Consider the following 18,301-nt stretch of genomic DNA (forward strand, 5'->3'; position numbering starts at 1 on the left):
GATCTCTTCTCTGGAACCTTGCAGTCTTTCACTCCTGGAACAACCCTGGCACCCTCTCGACCTATAGCTTTCTGTACCTGCAGTGCTTTTTCTCTTCCCGCCCACTCTGCTCTTCAGCTGGTTAGCACCTGTCCATTGACTTCAGTTCATCCCAGCTTAATTACTGCTTTCTGACTTAGCTGAACTAAGTTAGATCTGTTACATATTCACAGAAAACTGTATCCTTTCAAAGCATATCTCACAGTTCATAATTAAAAACTTATTGACCTCTTCATTTGGTGAAAGTCGGCTCCCCAATAAGGTCATAAACTCCCTGAAGACAGACTTAACATCCATTTAGCTCGAAATGAAATTCCTGCCCTTAGCACTGTGCCTGTCACATAGTTTGTTGAATGAATGACTAGGAATTACATAATTTGTACTGAGATTTGGCACATAACTCAGAAGGCATTGTAGAGAGATTGGAGGCTAATAAGCCTATGCATATGTGAGCATGGTGCGGGGGGTGGGGGGCATGTTATGAAGGAGAGAAACATGGTATTACACATTTTTAATTTTCACTAAGTATATTTTTATATTGCAAATGTGTAAACTACACATACATTAATGACTGCATATGCATCTGTATTTCTTCTTCTATAGGATCTGCAGGAGACAAATACCACTGGTAGATGAACAGTTTTTGTCAGAAGGAAATTTGCTTAAAAGGGAAACTTCTTTTTAAATACGACATTCTCCAGAGCCTATATTTGAAAAAAGCACAAGTCAAAAATCACATTGGCAATTATTACCCATTTTTATCAGAAGTGCACATGATTTCTCCAGCAGAGGGTGCTAAAATATAAATTTGGCACAGTGAAGCTTAGCAAATTTGTTTAGTTAAGGAATAGATTTGCCTATTCAATCTTGATTGTCCGGTTCTTATAGCAATATATCTAAAAAGGGCTAGTCTTGTAGAATATGGACATAGGATGATCTTAAAACTAAAGTTAAAAAATGTGAATTTCTAAATATTAAATATTAAATACAAGGGCAATTTCCTCCATGTTGACTTGTCACTTTGTAAAACTTTTAGCTAATGTCCCCAATTAGAATTCTCTCTCTGTTCTGCATCACTTTTTATCGGTAGCTCTATGATAGCATTTACCACGGCCCTCTTTTTCATTGCATCTAATTGCGTATCTGTCTGTCCCTCTTCATCCCAGCCTCTGGATTGTGAGCATTTGGAAGGTAGCGAATGGCTTTTACATTCATTGCTACATATGATTTGGAGAGGAGGGATGGATAGATTTACTTCTCTACTTAGGTTTTGCTTTGATTCACGTTAAAACCTACTTGTCTTTTCTGAGAATACAACAACTGCTGTATGTGTGAGGAGATGGGAAGGGAACAACTAGTCTTGGGAAAAAGTGTCAGGCAGCCAGAGGTCAAGCTTTTGCTGCTGATGGCTAACAAAATAGAAATGAAAAATTTGCCAATCAGCATTCTCTTTTCGCTTAATGTCATAAAGCCAGAAAAACAGGTGTCTCTAATTAAGATGTAAAATGAAGTAGGCCTTTTAAGTACTGTAAAGAAGAGCTTTTTTTCTTAATGTAACAGACTTAAAAGGAATCTCAGAAGGGTCTACCACTGAGCGCTAAGCGTGGGGTTTGACCGCCTCCTGGAGTGATAGCCCTCCCGGCTCACCAAGAACAATCCGGGGTTGTAATCAGAGAGGCAGAAAACTAGTTATCTCGGGAACAGAGCCTCTCTTGCCAAGGTGGAGCTGGCAAGCTGCCTGACCTCAACAGAGCTGAAGGAAGCTTCAGGTCAGGGGCAGGCTGATGAGATAAATTGTAGTAGGGCTCACAGGGACCGTGGCCACTAGAAATCCAAACACAATCCTGGGCCTTTTAAAAGGGACCAGCAATGAGATAATTGCCAATTATTATGGATGGTCAATATGCCCTTACTACTGCCCCAGCCTGGATCCTGCCTGGAGAGGTGGTGGAGGTGGGTGAGGAGTTAGCTCTCATCTACCTCTTGTGCAAGTTTCTGAGTTGTAGAGAAAGCTGCCAGGAATGCTTTGTGCATTTCCACAAAATTAACAGTGGAAAACAGATGCCCTACATAAACGTCATTAGAACGTGGTGTTACACTTTAGTATTATTATCTTCACTCCCCATCCACCTGAATTTTGATTGCTAACATCCTACTCATCATTCAAGGGCCTTGCAGGTCTCATGTTCTCCAAAAGCTTTTTCTAATCTTCTCAAATTAGAATTCTCTCTGTTCTGCATCACTTTTTATCGGTAGCTCTATGATAGCATTTACCGTGGTCCTCTTTTCATTGCATGTAATTGTGTATCTGTCTCTCTTCATCCCAGCCTCTGGATTATGAGCATTTGGAAGGCAGTGATCAAAGATAGTCTTTCTGTTGATTTTGCCCAGCTCTTAACCAGTTCTGTGTACACAGAAGGTGCTCAGTACATGTCTGTTGATTTAGATGGATTACATGGACATTTTATGATGGCATTCTAATTCCTTTGTTAACCTAAGAAATATCTCAAACATCCATAAAAGTACCAAGAATAATAAAACCCACACTCACGATGGCATTAATTTTTCCCATCTACCCAGACAGTGCACCCTCGATGTTAAGGATATGAACTTTGGAATGACATGGTTCTGAATCTCAGCTGTTTCTTATTAACTATGTGTTTCCAGACAAATTATTTTATTTCCCTAACCTTCCACTTTATGCCTACAAAATGGGGTCAATAATACCTAACTCACTGGGTTATTATAAGGATTAAATGAGGTAATATGTACAAAGCACTTGCCACAGTGCCTGGCTCATAAAAAAGCCTCAAAAGAGAGCTACCGTTAGTCACATACATTCCCACAAGCTCCTGTGACTGCAAGTATGGTAATCATAAAAAATCCAAAATTATACTGTTTAAAAATTGATGAGAGAAAGAGCATCTATAGATCAAAAGAGAATTTTAAAATATCAATCAGTTGCAATGTGGGGGACCTAATTGAAACTAGATCCTAATTGAAACTAATTGAACACTGACTATGTTGGTATTAAGAAATTATTATTAATTTTTAAGATATGATAATGGCAGAGCAGTTGTGGTTTTAAAAAAGAAGAGTTCTTATGTTTGAGAGCTACATCCTGATACATTCATAGATTGAAATTTACAATATCTAGTATTTGCTTTAAAATAAGCTAAGAAAGAATTAGGGGAAGCAAGTGAGAGTTTAGATGAAACAAAAACTGGCTGGTAGTTGATAATTATTAAAGCTGAGTAATGGCAGTTTCATTTGAAATTTTAGAGTTTTCCATAAATATTCAGCTATCTGAATATATTGGTCATGGTCCCGTTTCCCCCTGGGAAACAGTCTCTGAGATGGAGAAAGTTTCCTGAGCAGTGCTCTTGGGATCAACATCTGTGAGAGAGTGAAGGAAACAGGATTAGACAGTGGGAGAAGAACTCATTAGATCCTATGGGGTGCTCTGGAGGTGAAATGGCCCTTCAGAGTGGTCCTGAATTAGGTCAATAGAATGGGGCCTTTCTATCCTCACTTGACAAGTCACTGGACATGGGCATAATGTGAGCAAAAAATGAAAGTGTCACTTTGAGTAAGGCAGCAGTTTTCTCCAGCTTTGAGTAAGTTCAGAAACACACTTGGCTATCTCAAACCAACACTCATGGCAACTGGGGGAGTTGCCATGAATAATGATAAATATCAGTCAATAGCAAAAACAAACAAACAAACAAAAAACCCACAAAACCTTATTCCACCTGAAGTACAATCACTAGATCTTTCATATCCTTAATAAAGACTTTCTAATAGCAGGTATTTTATTTTTATATGTATTTCAGGAATTCATCTTTCTCTCTATTACTCTACCAGTTACTAGCTTGAGGAAGATATTTCTGTCATTCTGTAGAATGGACACAAGTGAGTGAGGGACATCTGCTTATATGCTTCTTCAGGTTGATAATGGTAGCTTTCTCTTGACAACATCCTTGAGAGAAAGCTATAGAAAATAAATAAAAAGACTGAAAATCTCTAGATAGTCACATAAATTAACACATTATTATAGCCAGTTTTGTTTTTTCTAAGGCTGAATGGCAGGCTGAATCTCACAAGAGAGTCTCATGTCACTAAGCCTAGACACAAGGCTCTGGCCCTCTGTGGGCATAATTAGCTAGACTTGTGGCTGAAAAGTGGCAACCCAATTTATAAAGGATAAAACAATCTTTCCTCTCTTCTGTCACAATACACTTTAAAATTTGAATGAAGAAAATATGCAAGATTTTTTTTAACTGAATAAAAATGTTAGTAGATCCTGACTATCTGAAGTCTTAGTGAGTGTAACTGAAAAAGAGATATAAGCTATATTTAATAAAATTCTGTTAGTTGAATGTACATAGAAAAATTATTACTACTAGTCCACACAATCAGCTATTGTAGAACTAATAACCATGAATTACTAGAAAGTAAGAGAACTAGCCATATGTAAATTTAAGTTCTCATTCTTATTCACTGGCATATCAGTGGTAGAGGAGTGATTCTATCTGGGCGCAAGCAATAGGGTATATGTTGAGAACATGAAAACATTTTTTAAATGGACTAAATATCTGTCTGACTTCTATTATCGCTTTGTAATGGGGTTGGGAGTTTGGGCAGGAATAAAGCTATTATTTTTGTTTGGTATGGAATCAGCCGATGTTGTTCATTTACCTAAATTTAGCAGATAGCTGGGCTAGGATAGAAGATCTAAGAGGGCTTCACTTACAAATGTGGTGGCTAGTGTTCTTCCACGTGTCTTTTTTTTCTCTTCACATAGTATCTCATAATTCAGCAGTATGCTTGAGCTACTTTACATCCAAGTATCTGGTTTCCTCAGCAAATGCAGAAGCTGCCAGTCCTCTTATAGGCAAGACTCAGAACTGGCACATGATTACTTGGCCATATTCATTGGTTACAGCAAGTCACAAAATCAGCCCAGATTTAAGGAGAGGGAAAATAGATTTTACCTCTTAACGTACTTATGGGAAAAGAGGAACTGACAACATTCATCTTTAGACACTCTGCTACCACAGGTAAAATGTTTTTAATCTCAAATAAATGTGAGACAAACAAAAAACTAAGAGAATTCATTACCAAAAGACCTATAATACAAGACAAGGTCAAGTAAATTCTACAGGCAGAGGAATATGATGCTTGACAGAAAGCTGGATCTACACAAAGCAATGAAGATATCCAGAAATTATTAAACTGAAAGTAAAATATAAAAGATATTTTGCTTTTAATTGCTCTAAAAGATAATTGATTACCTAAAACAAAAACAGTAGCTATAAGTTGAAGAATTGTAGAATTATGGCGTATACAAAAGAAAAATGTATGCTGACAACAGCACAAAAGCTGTTGAAGCAGAGAATTGGAAGTACACTGTCATAACATTCTTATAATATATGACAAGCAGTATAATATTACTTGAAGGTAGACTGATTAATTAAAGATTAAGGCAACCTAATACTATGAGCCAAGTTGACTTAGCTGACATTGGGTAAAACCAACATTCCACCCGACAACAGCAAAATACACATTCTTTTCAAGTACACATGGAACATTCGCCCAGATAGGCCATATTTAGAATGCTTCCACAAATTTAAAAGAATTAAAATCATATGAAGTATGTTTCTTTTTTTAAATTAGTTTTAAGTATATAATACATTGGTTAGACATTTACATAGTTTATAAAACGATCCCCCTAATTGCTCCTTTTCTCCTCTGGTTTTCCACCTAGAATTAAATTATAAATCCATAACAAACAGATATCTGGAAAAAAACCAAATCTTTCTAAATGAAAAATTACTAAATAACACATGATTAAAATAGGAAATCACAGGGAAAATAAAAAATATTTAGAACTGTATAAAAATTAAATCAGAACATATCAAACAAAATGTGTGGGATGTAGCTAAAGCAATGCGTAGAGGGAAAATTATAGCAAAACACGCTTACGTCAGAAAAGAAAAAAATTCGAATCAATAATCTAATATTCTACATTAAGAAATTGGAAAAAGAAAAGTAAACTAACCCAAAGCAAATGAAGGAGGGACATAACATAGGAAGAGCAGAAACCAATGATACTGAAAACAGAAAAACATTAAAGAAAACTGAAAGCGAAAGCTGATTCTTTGAAAAGATAAACCTCTAGCCAGATCATGGATATAAGAGAGAACTCATATTACTAATATTAGGAATGAAAGAAAGACCATCACTACAGATCTTGCATACATTTAAAGGACAATAAGAGAATGTGATATACAACATTACACCCATAGGTTTAACAGTTTAGATAAAATAAACTGTTGAAAGACACAAATTACCAAGGCTCACTCAAGAAGGAATATATGACATGAGTGGTCTTATGTCTATTAAAAAAAATGAATTCATATTTAAATTTTTTTCTGATAAAAGAAGCTTCTTGCTCAATTGAGTTCAATGGTCTGTGCTACAAAACATTTTAAAGAAGTAGTAGTATCAGAAAATAAAATAGGATGGAGGACTTCCCAACTCATTTATTGAGGCCAGCTTAATTCTGATTCCAAAACCAAAGAAAGACATTATAAAACAAAAACAAAACAGAATAATAACTCTCAAGAACACAAATGCAAAAAAATTCTTAACAAAATATTAGCAAATGGAATTCAGCAATATATAAGAATGGTAATACATCATGACCAAGTGAGCTTATCCAAGAAATGAAAGGATAATTCAATATTCAAAAATTAATCAATGAAATTTATCAATGAAAAAACATATGACTGCCTGAACAAATATGGCAAAAGCATTTGGCCAATTTCAATATCCACTTATAATATTTTTAATAATATTTATTTTAATATTTATAATATTTTTTTAAAAACTCTTGGTAAACTAGGAAAAGAGGAAATTCCCTCAACCCGATAAAGGATATCTACAAAAAAGTCTTACAATCATCAGCATACTTAATAGTGAAAGACTAAAAGCTTTACCCTTGATATCAGGAACAAGGAATGGATGCTGGTTATCATACTCCCATTCAACATCACATTGGAAGTCCTGATCGATGTAATAAATCAAGAAAAGAAAACAGCAATACCAATGATATTCTTCTCAAAACTAGAACAATGTATCCTAAAATTTATATAGAATCACAAAAAAAAAACCAAAAACAAAAACAAAAAAAAACACAGAATACCCAAAGAAAACTTGAGAAAGAACAAAGTGGGAGGTATGGCACGCCCAGATTTCAAATTATACTACAAAGCTACAATAATCAAGACAGTATGGTACTGGCATAAAAACAGACACATAAATCAATGGAACAGAATAGAGAGCCCCAAAATAAATCCATGCCTATATTGTTATTTAATCTATGATGCAAAAATATACAATAAAGGTAAAGGCAGTGTCTTCAATAAATAGTATTGGGAAAATTGGACAAATATATGCAAAAAAGGAAAAATGAACTTGGACCACCTTTTTACACCATATACAAAAATAAATTCAAAATGAACTAAAGACCAATTTAAAACCTGAAACCATAAAACTCCTAGAAGAAAACATAAGCAGTAAACTCTTGGACATCAGCCTTAGCAAAATCTATTTGTATATGTCTCCTCAGGCAAAGGCAACAAAAGGAAAAAGCAAATGGGACTACATAAAATGAGAGTTTTTGCACAGCAAAGAAAACCATCAGAAAGACAGCCTATAGAATGGGAGAAGATATACACCAATGATACATCTGATAAGGGATTAATATCGAAAATTTATATTAAAAAAAAAAAACTCATACAACTTAACACCAAAAAGAAACAAATGTTCCGATTAAAAAATGGGCATTGGACCTGTATAGATATTTCTCCAAAGAAGGCATACAGATGGCTAATAGACTATTGAAAAGATGTTCAACTAATCCTCGGGGAAACGCAAATTAAAATCACAATGAGATATCACCTCACACCTGTCAGAATGGCTATCTACTATGGAAAACAAGTTCCTCAGAACATTAAAAATATAACCACCACATGATCCAGAAATTCCACTTCTGAGTATCGGAAAAAATCCAAAATACTAACTTGAAAAGATATATAATTCACTATATTCTTTGCAGCATTATTTACAATAGCCAAGATATGGAAGCAACCTAAGTGTCCATCAATAGACGAATGGATAAAAAAGATGTGTATATGTGTGTAATATATATATACACACACACACATATACACACACATATATACATATATATATATAAAGGAATATTACTCAGTTATAAAAAGAATGAAATCTTGCCATTTGTGACAACATGGATGAATCTAGAGGGTATTGTGCTAAGTGAAATAAGTCAGACAAAGAGAAATATCATATGATTTCACTACGTGGAGTCGAAACAAAACAACAACAACAAAATGAATAAACGAAACAGAAATAAATCCATAAATACAGAGAACAAGCTGATGGTTGCCAAAGGGGGAAGGGGTGAGGATATGGATTAAAAAAATCTTTTTCTCAGTTTTGTTGTAAGATGCTTTTTGTTTGGGATAAAAGACATTGAAAGCCTCTAATTGGATTTTCAGGTGTCACATTTCCACATATTAGAGAACAATGTTAATAGTTTGGTATTCATTCTCTTTTCTACCACTTTCACAGAACATATAAGTTTTTTATATTCTCGGATTTAAGAAAAAAGAAAGGATACAGTTGAAAAAGGAAGAAATACACTGTCCCTATTCACAGGTGACATGATTGTAGATGTAGAAAATCTCAGAGAATGCACAAAAAAGCTTCTAGAACAAATAAGTAAGTTTAGCAAAGCCACAGATAGAATGTCAATGTACAAAAATCAATGGTAATTCTATATAGCTAGCAACAAACAATCATAAATTGAAAGAATTTTAAATCATTTATAATAGTACCAAAAAACATTAAATACTTGGGTATAAATCTAACAAGACACATGTAAGACATGCTTAAAACTACAATACAGTGATGAAAGAAGTCAAAGATCTAAATAAATGGGAAGAAATAATCATTCATGGATTAGAAAACAATATTATTAAGATATCAATTCTCTCCCAATGATCTACAGATTCAACACAATCCCAATTGAACTTTCTGCAAAACTTTTTGTGAAATGTTAAGCTGATTCTAAAATTTATATGGAAAGCGAAGCAGTTGGAATAGCCAAGATATTTTGAAGGAAAAAAAAACAAGAGAAAACTTACAAAACTTGATTTCAAGACTTATCCTAAAGAAACAGTAATCAAAACAGCCTGATACCAGTTATAAGATAAATACAGATCAATGGACCAGAACAGAAAGTCCAGAAATAGGCCCATACATATATGGTCAATTGATTTTTGATAAAGTCAACTCAAAAGTAAGAAGATAATCTTTTCAACAAATGGTGTTAGAATAATTCCATATGCCAAAAGAAACAAATAAACAAACACCTTTTACTCAGCCCTTGCAGCAAATGCAAAAACTAATTGAAAATGAACCACACAGACCCGATACGAAACAAAACACTACAAATTTTCTAGAAAAAATAGAGGGAAAAATCTTTGTGACCTCAGGAAGGCAAATATTTCTTATACACAACAAATATCAAAAACAATTCATTTAAAAAAATGAAAACTTGGACTTAATCAAAATTAAAACTCTTTGAAAGGCATTGTTAAAAGAAAAAAGCCATAGACTAGAAGAAAACATGCATATTTGATAAAGAACTTACATCCAGAATATACGAAGAACTCTCAAAATTCAATAATAATAATAAAAAAAACAATTAAAAATGGGCAAAAGATTTGAAGAGATTTTTTTTTACTGAAAGGCATGCTAGTGGCACACACGAAAAGTGCTCAGAAAACCTCTTGAATAGATGAATGACTGAGTGAGTAAATGAATGAATGAGGTTTGGTCTTCCCGAAGGTATTTGCTATTTGATTAACAATTTAGAATCCATTTTGATGATTTTTCTAGTAACTAGAGCAAGTGAAAATTATTCTAGTACAAACATACATACTAAAGCCATTTAAAAACAAGTTGAAAGTTTTTGTCTATTTCAAGTCTCTTCTAGTAGAACAAATGATTTTTTAAAAGTTAGCTACATTAAGATAAAAAGCATTTCATAAGGGCGCTTGTTATGGTATCTCTTAATATAAAATGATGGTGTTGTGCCAAGTTATGAGTCAAACAATTTAGTGGGGGGCCAATTTGATCTGGTCCATGTCTTTAGCTTTCTAAAGAGCTGGCTTAATACAGGGATGCATCTAGACTAGTCAGATAAGACCACAAGAATGACAAATTCCCATTAAAAATTCCTCTCTCAATTAGGCTTTTGATAGATACTTAATATCAGTGAGTTCCAGATAATACTGCTAGACAAATAGAGTGCAGATGGACATTCATTAACAACCCTAATGAGGACACTGTCTGAGAAGACCGCTCCACCACCACAACTTGGCTGTAATAGGAGTTTCTGCTCTGTTTTAGTGTTAACAGTTTATTTCCTCAGCTCTTCTCATTTGCAGAAAGCAGCAAAGAATTAAAAGTTGCCATTACCTTCTTTTTTGTGAAGACTTTATTAGATGACCTTTAGAGGCCTCTGAAATTATATACTTCTCCTTTGGGCTATATTATTTCATTTTTTAAATTTTGGAATGCAACCCATCTTTTGGCAGAATAGTCTTTATCAGTCTCATTAAAACATGCCTTTTTTTTTTTTCTACTTGCTCTTTCTTGTTTCTGAAGTGGAGTAAAGGCTATTGACCTGTTCCTCAGCCAGTTCCAAAGGACATCGGTTTGTTTTAGACTGTTTGTTTAAGGAATTCAAAAAGTGGTCAGGCCTTTGCATTTATTCGTATGCTCTGAGTAGTATTATGAAAGAGCGTGCTAAAGTCTGTAGGATAAAATTATGTACAGTCAGCAGAAGTTTATTTAGCAAGGTCCAAAGCTAAATACTACTTGCTAGAAAGTTCAGAGGTGAGGTGAGGGTTGGGGAAGCAGGGTGAGTCCAAAGTTGCATGGTAAAAGAGGCCATCCTCCAAATGTGGGGTCTTTAATGACGACTGTAGATCAAAATTCAATAATTTAGTAACTTTGGTTCACTAGAAATGACATAAATGTTTGCACTAAGAATTCTAGCTATTGGTATATTGCCTTTTAAAGCTGCTGCAGACCTTAACGTAAAGAGCAAGTAAGCACAAATTCAACTGGAAACATCACTACACTTCACTTAGTTTCACGCAGCGGGGATGATCAGGATAGGCACATATAAATTGAAGCATATGTCTTTTTGTGGACAAAAAAATAGAGAAAAATGCAAAGGAGGTAAATTTTACTTCTTTCAGTGATAATAAGAAATGTTACTTGGCCATGCACTTGCTAGCTAACCTCATCTCATGCTCTAACATAGGTAAGTTTCCTAGAAGTGAATTCCTAGTTTCCTAAATTGCAACAAGTATTAGAATTCAACAGGCCCCATGCTGAGGTTCTTCTCTGCTAGTGTCTATCAGAAATGTGGAGATGAAACCTAACCTATGAAACACAAACTCCTAATGCAGCCATCATAATTAATAGAAAATAGCTGGAACTACATTTCCCAATTTTGTTGTAAACCCTCAGTGCTAGCATGGTTCAGGCCTTGAAAGAGTAATGATGACCTTTTTTTGTGATAATGTATATGTAAGTTATATTATTAAATTAGCATTTGTTCAGGAACTACATTTCTCTGATAATAATATTAATATACTTTTAGAAGACTTTTGAATCTAATGAGGTTTTCATTAGAATATCACAGAAACTTTAGGTGGCATGAGATAAAAAAAAGTAGGTCTGTCTTAAATAGAAATCGAATGTCTACTATATGACGGAAACTACAGAGACAGTTGAAATTAACATTTTAAGTCAAATTCTGATGTAAACTAAAGTATTTGCATGACTAAATTAATTATAAATTACCCTTAAGAACTAGTTATAGAATGGTGGCAGACTATATCAAGACTTTTGTTTGTCATATGTGCTGTTCTATCCAAATAGTTTAATGAGAGATCCAACTAATATTTTACTCCAAAACTTCATGACTCATGTTCCTCCTGAGTTCTGACCTATTACCTTGAAAAGGACAAATCACATTAAATAAAGCCTTCTATTAAAACTTTTTCCCTTTTCAGAACTTACATAAATTTTAAAGAACTCTTTCAAAGTCACTCTACTTTCAGATAGAACATGATAGATATTTAAAAGCAAGTTGGGTAATGTGGCTTTGTTGATATTGGGAGCTAGCCTGAGTAATTCCAAATCCCATTTACTCTTATTTCCATATCTAAATTTTCAACTCTCTGCTTGGATTTTTACATTGCTACTGAACAAACTGTTCATTTTAAAACTGTCATTTACCCTGTCTTTCCCATACAAACTATGCCATGGTTAACCAAAGTGTACAAAAAGGAAAGTTTCTGGAAGTATCTAGCTAATAAAATGAAGGCATAACAGAGCTGGAATATCACAATTTTGCTACCCCTAATGAATCACTGGATGTAGATACTGAGCGTCAACTGATGCCTAAACATCTCAAAAAGAGTGACAATAAGATATTATGTACCTCCTGATGGAAATACACACTACTACCTATGAAGTTTTCTTGCCAACCAAATTCTAACTTGAATCTGCTCAAGCTTCTAAAGCTAGTAACAATTTTACAAAAACACAGTAGTCAGAAGTACATGTCAACCTGTATGCTAGAGATACCATCAACAAAATCTAGACTGGAAAATTTTATAACATAAAACAAATAAATTGCAAGAAAACAAAGGAGAAAATAAAAAGGTTGGAGGGGGCAAGTAGAGATTAAGAGAGACTGAAAAGATGCATCAACCAATTGCAATGTTAAAAAAAAAAGACAACTTTTGGAAATTTATACAGTGTATTACTTAACCTCTTTGAGCCTCAGTTTCCTCATCTATACAATGGGACTAGTCACAGGACTGTTGTAAGGATTATATGAGCTACTGTTGTAAATCATTTAGCATGGTTTATATCAGATACCTGCTAGTTACCTGCAAATACCACATCTGAGCTAAAAGAATGACGAAGCTATAAACTGAGGCTGCCTGCTATGACTTCTGGATTAATCTTAGGATTCCTTTGGTCTGTTTCCTAGATATTGAAGAAGTTCCTTGGGTTGCAACAATGCACATGATTGAAACCTATGTCAAGTAAAAGGCTCTTCATTTCGGTTTCTCTATCTCCTCTGGAAGTCTCGTTCACCAATATATTGGTAAAATAAAATGTTAACTATTTGGGGACTGTTATTCACTACCCTCATTGAATACCTATTAGAACAAATATATTGGCTAATTAATGTTTAATAAAACTATACTCTTCTAGCTATTTTTTATTAACCTGTCATCTTAAAAAATTCAAATTCCTTACTTTCATTTTGGTGGAATCAACAAAAATTTTGAGTAGTTTTTTGTTGGCATATATGGTTTTAATATTGAATGGCTTTTTTTCTGGATAATGATGGAAAGAATACGCAGAAGTCAGTTTAAAGTTAAGGCTAAAGTCAGGGAGGAATCTATTACATTTTATGTGCTCATACAAATTTTATCATTACCGATTTTCACATTGTTAACATCTCAATAACTTACAATAATGTTGTAAAAATAATGTTATAGATTAGCTATTTCTAACCAAGTTTTACAATAGGCTAGAAAATTATAAACTCCAAAATGATTAATTAATCACTACCACTCTCATTCTAGACATGAGTATTTCTTGCAGAAAAGGATGTGTGGCTACAATCCCTCTTCCCTTGACACATACATGCACACCTATAAGGGGGAATGGGCAAGGGGAGTCCATGCAATGTGTCTCTCCTTGAGACCTGAATGGCTGGGTTTTAATCAGCCATTTCTCTCTTCAATTGATATCTAGACCTCAGGTTACGTGCAGACTAGTTTTGCAACAAAAATAGGCTGGGGAACTACTGCCTCAGGTTAACCTCCAAGGGTACACCTGAGAAAGGAACAGCTGCTCCATTGTGTAGGGTAAAAAGTGCTTGCAGGTTGTCCAGATGGACTGTGACATCTCATCTTCCGTGTGAAATAGGCTGCCCCATTCTATGCCTGTGCCATGTGACATTTGTTTTTTAAAAATATATATATTAAAAGGAAATCAATAAATACAATTTAATGAAAATTGTACATATGAAAGACAACATGATAAAGTGAATGAATGCTTCAAAAAAATAAGTGATAAAATGAGCATAACAAAAAAACAAAAAAGAAAGTCATATGGCTGTAAGAGTACAAACTAATGACCCTACTAGTGTTTCTTGAACTGGGATGGATACAGCTGAGCAGTGGACATCACTTGAGAATGTCCTGTCAGTTTCCCTAGGGCTGAGGTCCTCAAAGATAGGGCCTCAAAGCAGGGGCTAATGGCCATGGTGTCAAGATATACATAGATCTCTATCTACAAGAGTAGATGAGGGGAATATGGTCTTGCCTCCAATTGCAACCCCTGACTCACACATTCAGACATACTGGCCACCTTCCTGTTCCTCAAAAAAGCCCAGTTTTTCTGTCTCAGAGCATTTTCATTCGCTCTTTTTTCCATCTAGAAGATTTCCCCTAGATGTTCTCATGGCTTCATAGCTGGCTTGTTCTGCCATTGAGATCTCAAGTCAAATATCATCTGCTTAGAGAGGCTTTTCCTGACCATCTTATCTAACGTGACCCCCTCCAAGTCATTATCTTAATATTATTTCTTCATGACATCTCTCATTAAAATATAAGCTTCGTAAAAGAAAAGGATCTATCTATATTGTTGAAGGTCTTAGTCATAACATTTAGATTCTAGATTAATAAAAGGCCAAACAGTAGATATTTGAGGATTTGCAAGACATACAATTTCTTTCAGAACTACTCAACTCTGCCATTGTAGCTCAAAGCCACCATAGATAAAATGTAAATGTATGGGCATGGTTGTGTTCTAATAAAACTTTATTTACAAAACAGGCAGCTGGCCAGATTTGGCCTGTGGCTATAATTTGTCAACCCCTGCTCTAGAACATTGTATTGGAACACAGTACTCAGTAAATATTTTTAAGTACATGAACAGAAATCTCTTTTTACTTTGATCGATAAAAGGTAATGATTGTCCACTTGTTACTCTATTCCAATCAAATGAAAAGGAGATACATATATGGCTTTAACATAAATCCTTACCCCTGATAATACGGAGTAAAAGGTGCACTAAATTTGTTGGTGGTAACCTAGTTGTGCCAATGTGACCTTATCTGACTTTACTCTTCATCTTATTTCTCATTTTTAAACTCACAGGTACAGACAGAGCTGTCTTTACACAAAGCCAGATTATATGGCCAAGAAAAGGATGTAACTTCGAGTCTGTTTCTAGAGTGCTGGAAACACAGTACCGACAATGAGAACACTGGACAAGGGATCAGGAAATCAGGCTTTAGTAGTATGACTTATGAGTTGTTGGTCATCTCTAACCTCTCTGAGATAGACATTGTTCACCTGTAAAATATAAAATATATACATAAAAAAGAAAGAATGTCTGATCTCTATTTCTAAAACATGATTAAGTTATAATTTTGTTATCGTGACACTTTAACTGCTACACATGCTCAATGCAGTCTTGCCCTACAGCTAAGAACCACAAGCAGATTCCGGCTTTTGTGTAAGCCATACAAGAGAAGAAATAATAAAGAAATAAAGAAAATACTATAAAATCATGTTGATGGCCTATTAAAATATTTTTATTGCTAAATAAGTGGGAATGCATAAGTGGTTAGAGTGATAGGTACTATTCCAGTTTTATGTTTATAGAGGTAGAACCACTTCCTTTTTCTATTTAATGAAATATTGGTAGAAAAAAAAATATCCTCTGGCTGTTTCTTTTTCTCCTTTATTGTAGTGAAAGCAAGCCATAAAATAGTATTTTAAGAAATAGATAAGACATACATAGCTTTTTAGACCACCTTCTGGCCCTGTGTGTTGATATTTTTTTTTACATAAACGTAAAATGATGATTATCAGGGTAAATGGTAGGAAGAAGTATAGGAATAATTCAAAGCTTAAGAGTTCCTTCCACATGTTAACCTGGTAAACTCTGCAAGGTATAGATGACATTAATGGCACAATTCCTGCAAGCAAACAGCAGTGTGCTTAGAGGCTGGTTGTCACACTTTTCCCCTCTTAATCTTGTTAGAAAAATAGTTTTCCCTAAGTAGATGATGGACTTGTACTCTCAAAATATGGCCCATGGGCCACCCGCCTAAATTAGCATCATTTGTGACGCTTGTTAAAAAGTTGTATTCCTGGTTTGCACCTGAGGCCATTTGGATGGGTCCCAGGTGTCTGCAGTTGATTAAGTCCTCAGGTGCAATTTATACACAATAACATCTGAGGATCACTAGATTAAGAATTCACATTCTACTACATCAGATTAATGATACAGTGAAATTCAGATCCTATTTTTTATAGTTCAATATTCACAGAATGTGGAAGCTATTTTTATGGCTTTAAAAATGTAAAATATGTTTTAAAAATCTGGAAAATAAAAAAAAGGAAAAAACTCATTCCAAAATACTGCTATTGAGGAACAAACACTTAATATTTGGTGAATATTTGGGTGAATTTCCTTCCAGTGTCTGGATGTCATAATATGATCATAGACTGATGGCAGGTGCTGTGTTGTGTGTCTATCACAGTATCCCCAGCTGCTAGCACAATGCCTGACATAGCACACATTCAAATATTGTTGAGTGAACAAAGTGAATAAATGAAAGGAAACGGCATCAAATTGTGAGTTTGGTTTTGGCTATATAGACACTTTCTATAAAAATATGCCAGAATTAAACTGAATATCATTTTCTGATTCCCACAGGCATCAGATCAATAACAATATCAATAACTAGTACTTTTGCACCAGACATTTTTCTAGAGTTTTACTCACAATGTTGCGAGATTCTCGAACAGAGAGATGGGACACCAAGGCTATAAGCAGGAAGCAGCATATATTGATACCAACAACGGCTCAAAAGATTCTCATCCAAAGGCTGAGCCCCAATTGTAACATAGCCGGCAGTTTTATACAGTCTTCTATATCTGCATTTCTACACAGCTGCAGATGTTCCATATAAGGAAGAACAATGATTGGCTGACTGGTTAAGGGGGAGGGGAGTAGTCAGGAACTAACTTGTTGGAGCAGGAAATGGCAGGGTCAAGCTGCCACAACATTAATCCTAACAACAATATGCCGTGTGTTATTTTTATTCCCATTTTTACCAGGAAAGGGGAGCATAGAATGGTTAGGTAACTAATCCAATACCACACAGACAGTATGTGACAAGACTGACTCCTGAGCCCACTGATAATATTTTATGAGACTTGGTTAACAAATACATTTTTGGTCTAATGTAAGCAAATACAAATGTACCTGATAGTGAGCACTCCAAATATAGGAAACTCTAATTAGGTAATTATATGACAATTATGACTTATACCTGGCATCTGTTTATTCAGTCTGCTCCTTTTCAAAACTGCAAATACGTCTGCATTACTTCAAGTGTGGAATGCTGTTTACATGGCAGTTTCCTCTGTGCAAATCCGGGTATAATGTTCCTAACTCCAATAAACGTGTTTATTTTGCCTGCATTTCAGTTTACTACACTGGCCAAATAAAAAAGCAAGCACACATTCCTAATGCTAAAAATGAATAAAGGTCAGGTAACACAAGTCATCTTTTACCTTCGGCGACAAAAAAAAAATAAAAAATAAAAATAATAAAGCCCAGGATCTAAGATCCCACACTTTCTGTTCACCAAGTGTTAAAGCCAATGGTCGCTCTAGGTCCTAGGAATAAGATCCTCTGAGGGCAGCAAAAATAAAAGAATCTAAAACCCCGACTGATTCTCAACCTAGCTCATCCCTAAAGGAACCCGGTATAGCTAAACCACACATCACACAAACCTGCATGAGCAAGAGCCATTCCCTCTTTAAGATATGCTTGAAAGCCACGGAGCCCAACTAACAGCAGGACCAGTGCCCTAGCCCTCTACATCCTCGTCCTCCCCACTGCTTGCACAGCCATCGCAGCCTCCGGGGGCTGGGGACAGAGGCCGGTGGCGGGTGGGTCCTTGCGGAGACTCTGCGAACGTTGGCCGCGCGCGGCAGCCGCCAACTGGGCCTGCAAATCACCGCCCGCCCGGCAGGGGGAGCCG

General features: G+C 35.2%; 1 protein-coding gene across 1 annotated transcript in view; it reads left to right on the top strand.

Annotated features, from left to right (window-relative positions):
• The window catches only part of ELOVL2 (ELOVL fatty acid elongase 2), a 94,024-nt gene that overhangs the window by 3,133 nt on the left and 72,590 nt on the right, over nucleotides 1-18,301 (top strand). Inside the window, exon 2 of the mRNA XM_015587266.2 lies at nucleotides 15,396-15,595. Within this exon, the coding sequence (XP_015442752.1) occupies nucleotides 15,396-15,595 (200 nt within the window). The remainder of the gene's footprint in view (nucleotides 1-15,395; nucleotides 15,596-18,301) is intronic.

This window comes from Pteropus alecto, unplaced genomic scaffold, assembly GCF_000325575.1.
Source record: "Pteropus alecto unplaced genomic scaffold, ASM32557v1 scaffold121, whole genome shotgun sequence".
NCBI lineage: Eukaryota > Metazoa > Chordata > Mammalia > Chiroptera > Pteropodidae > Pteropus > Pteropus alecto.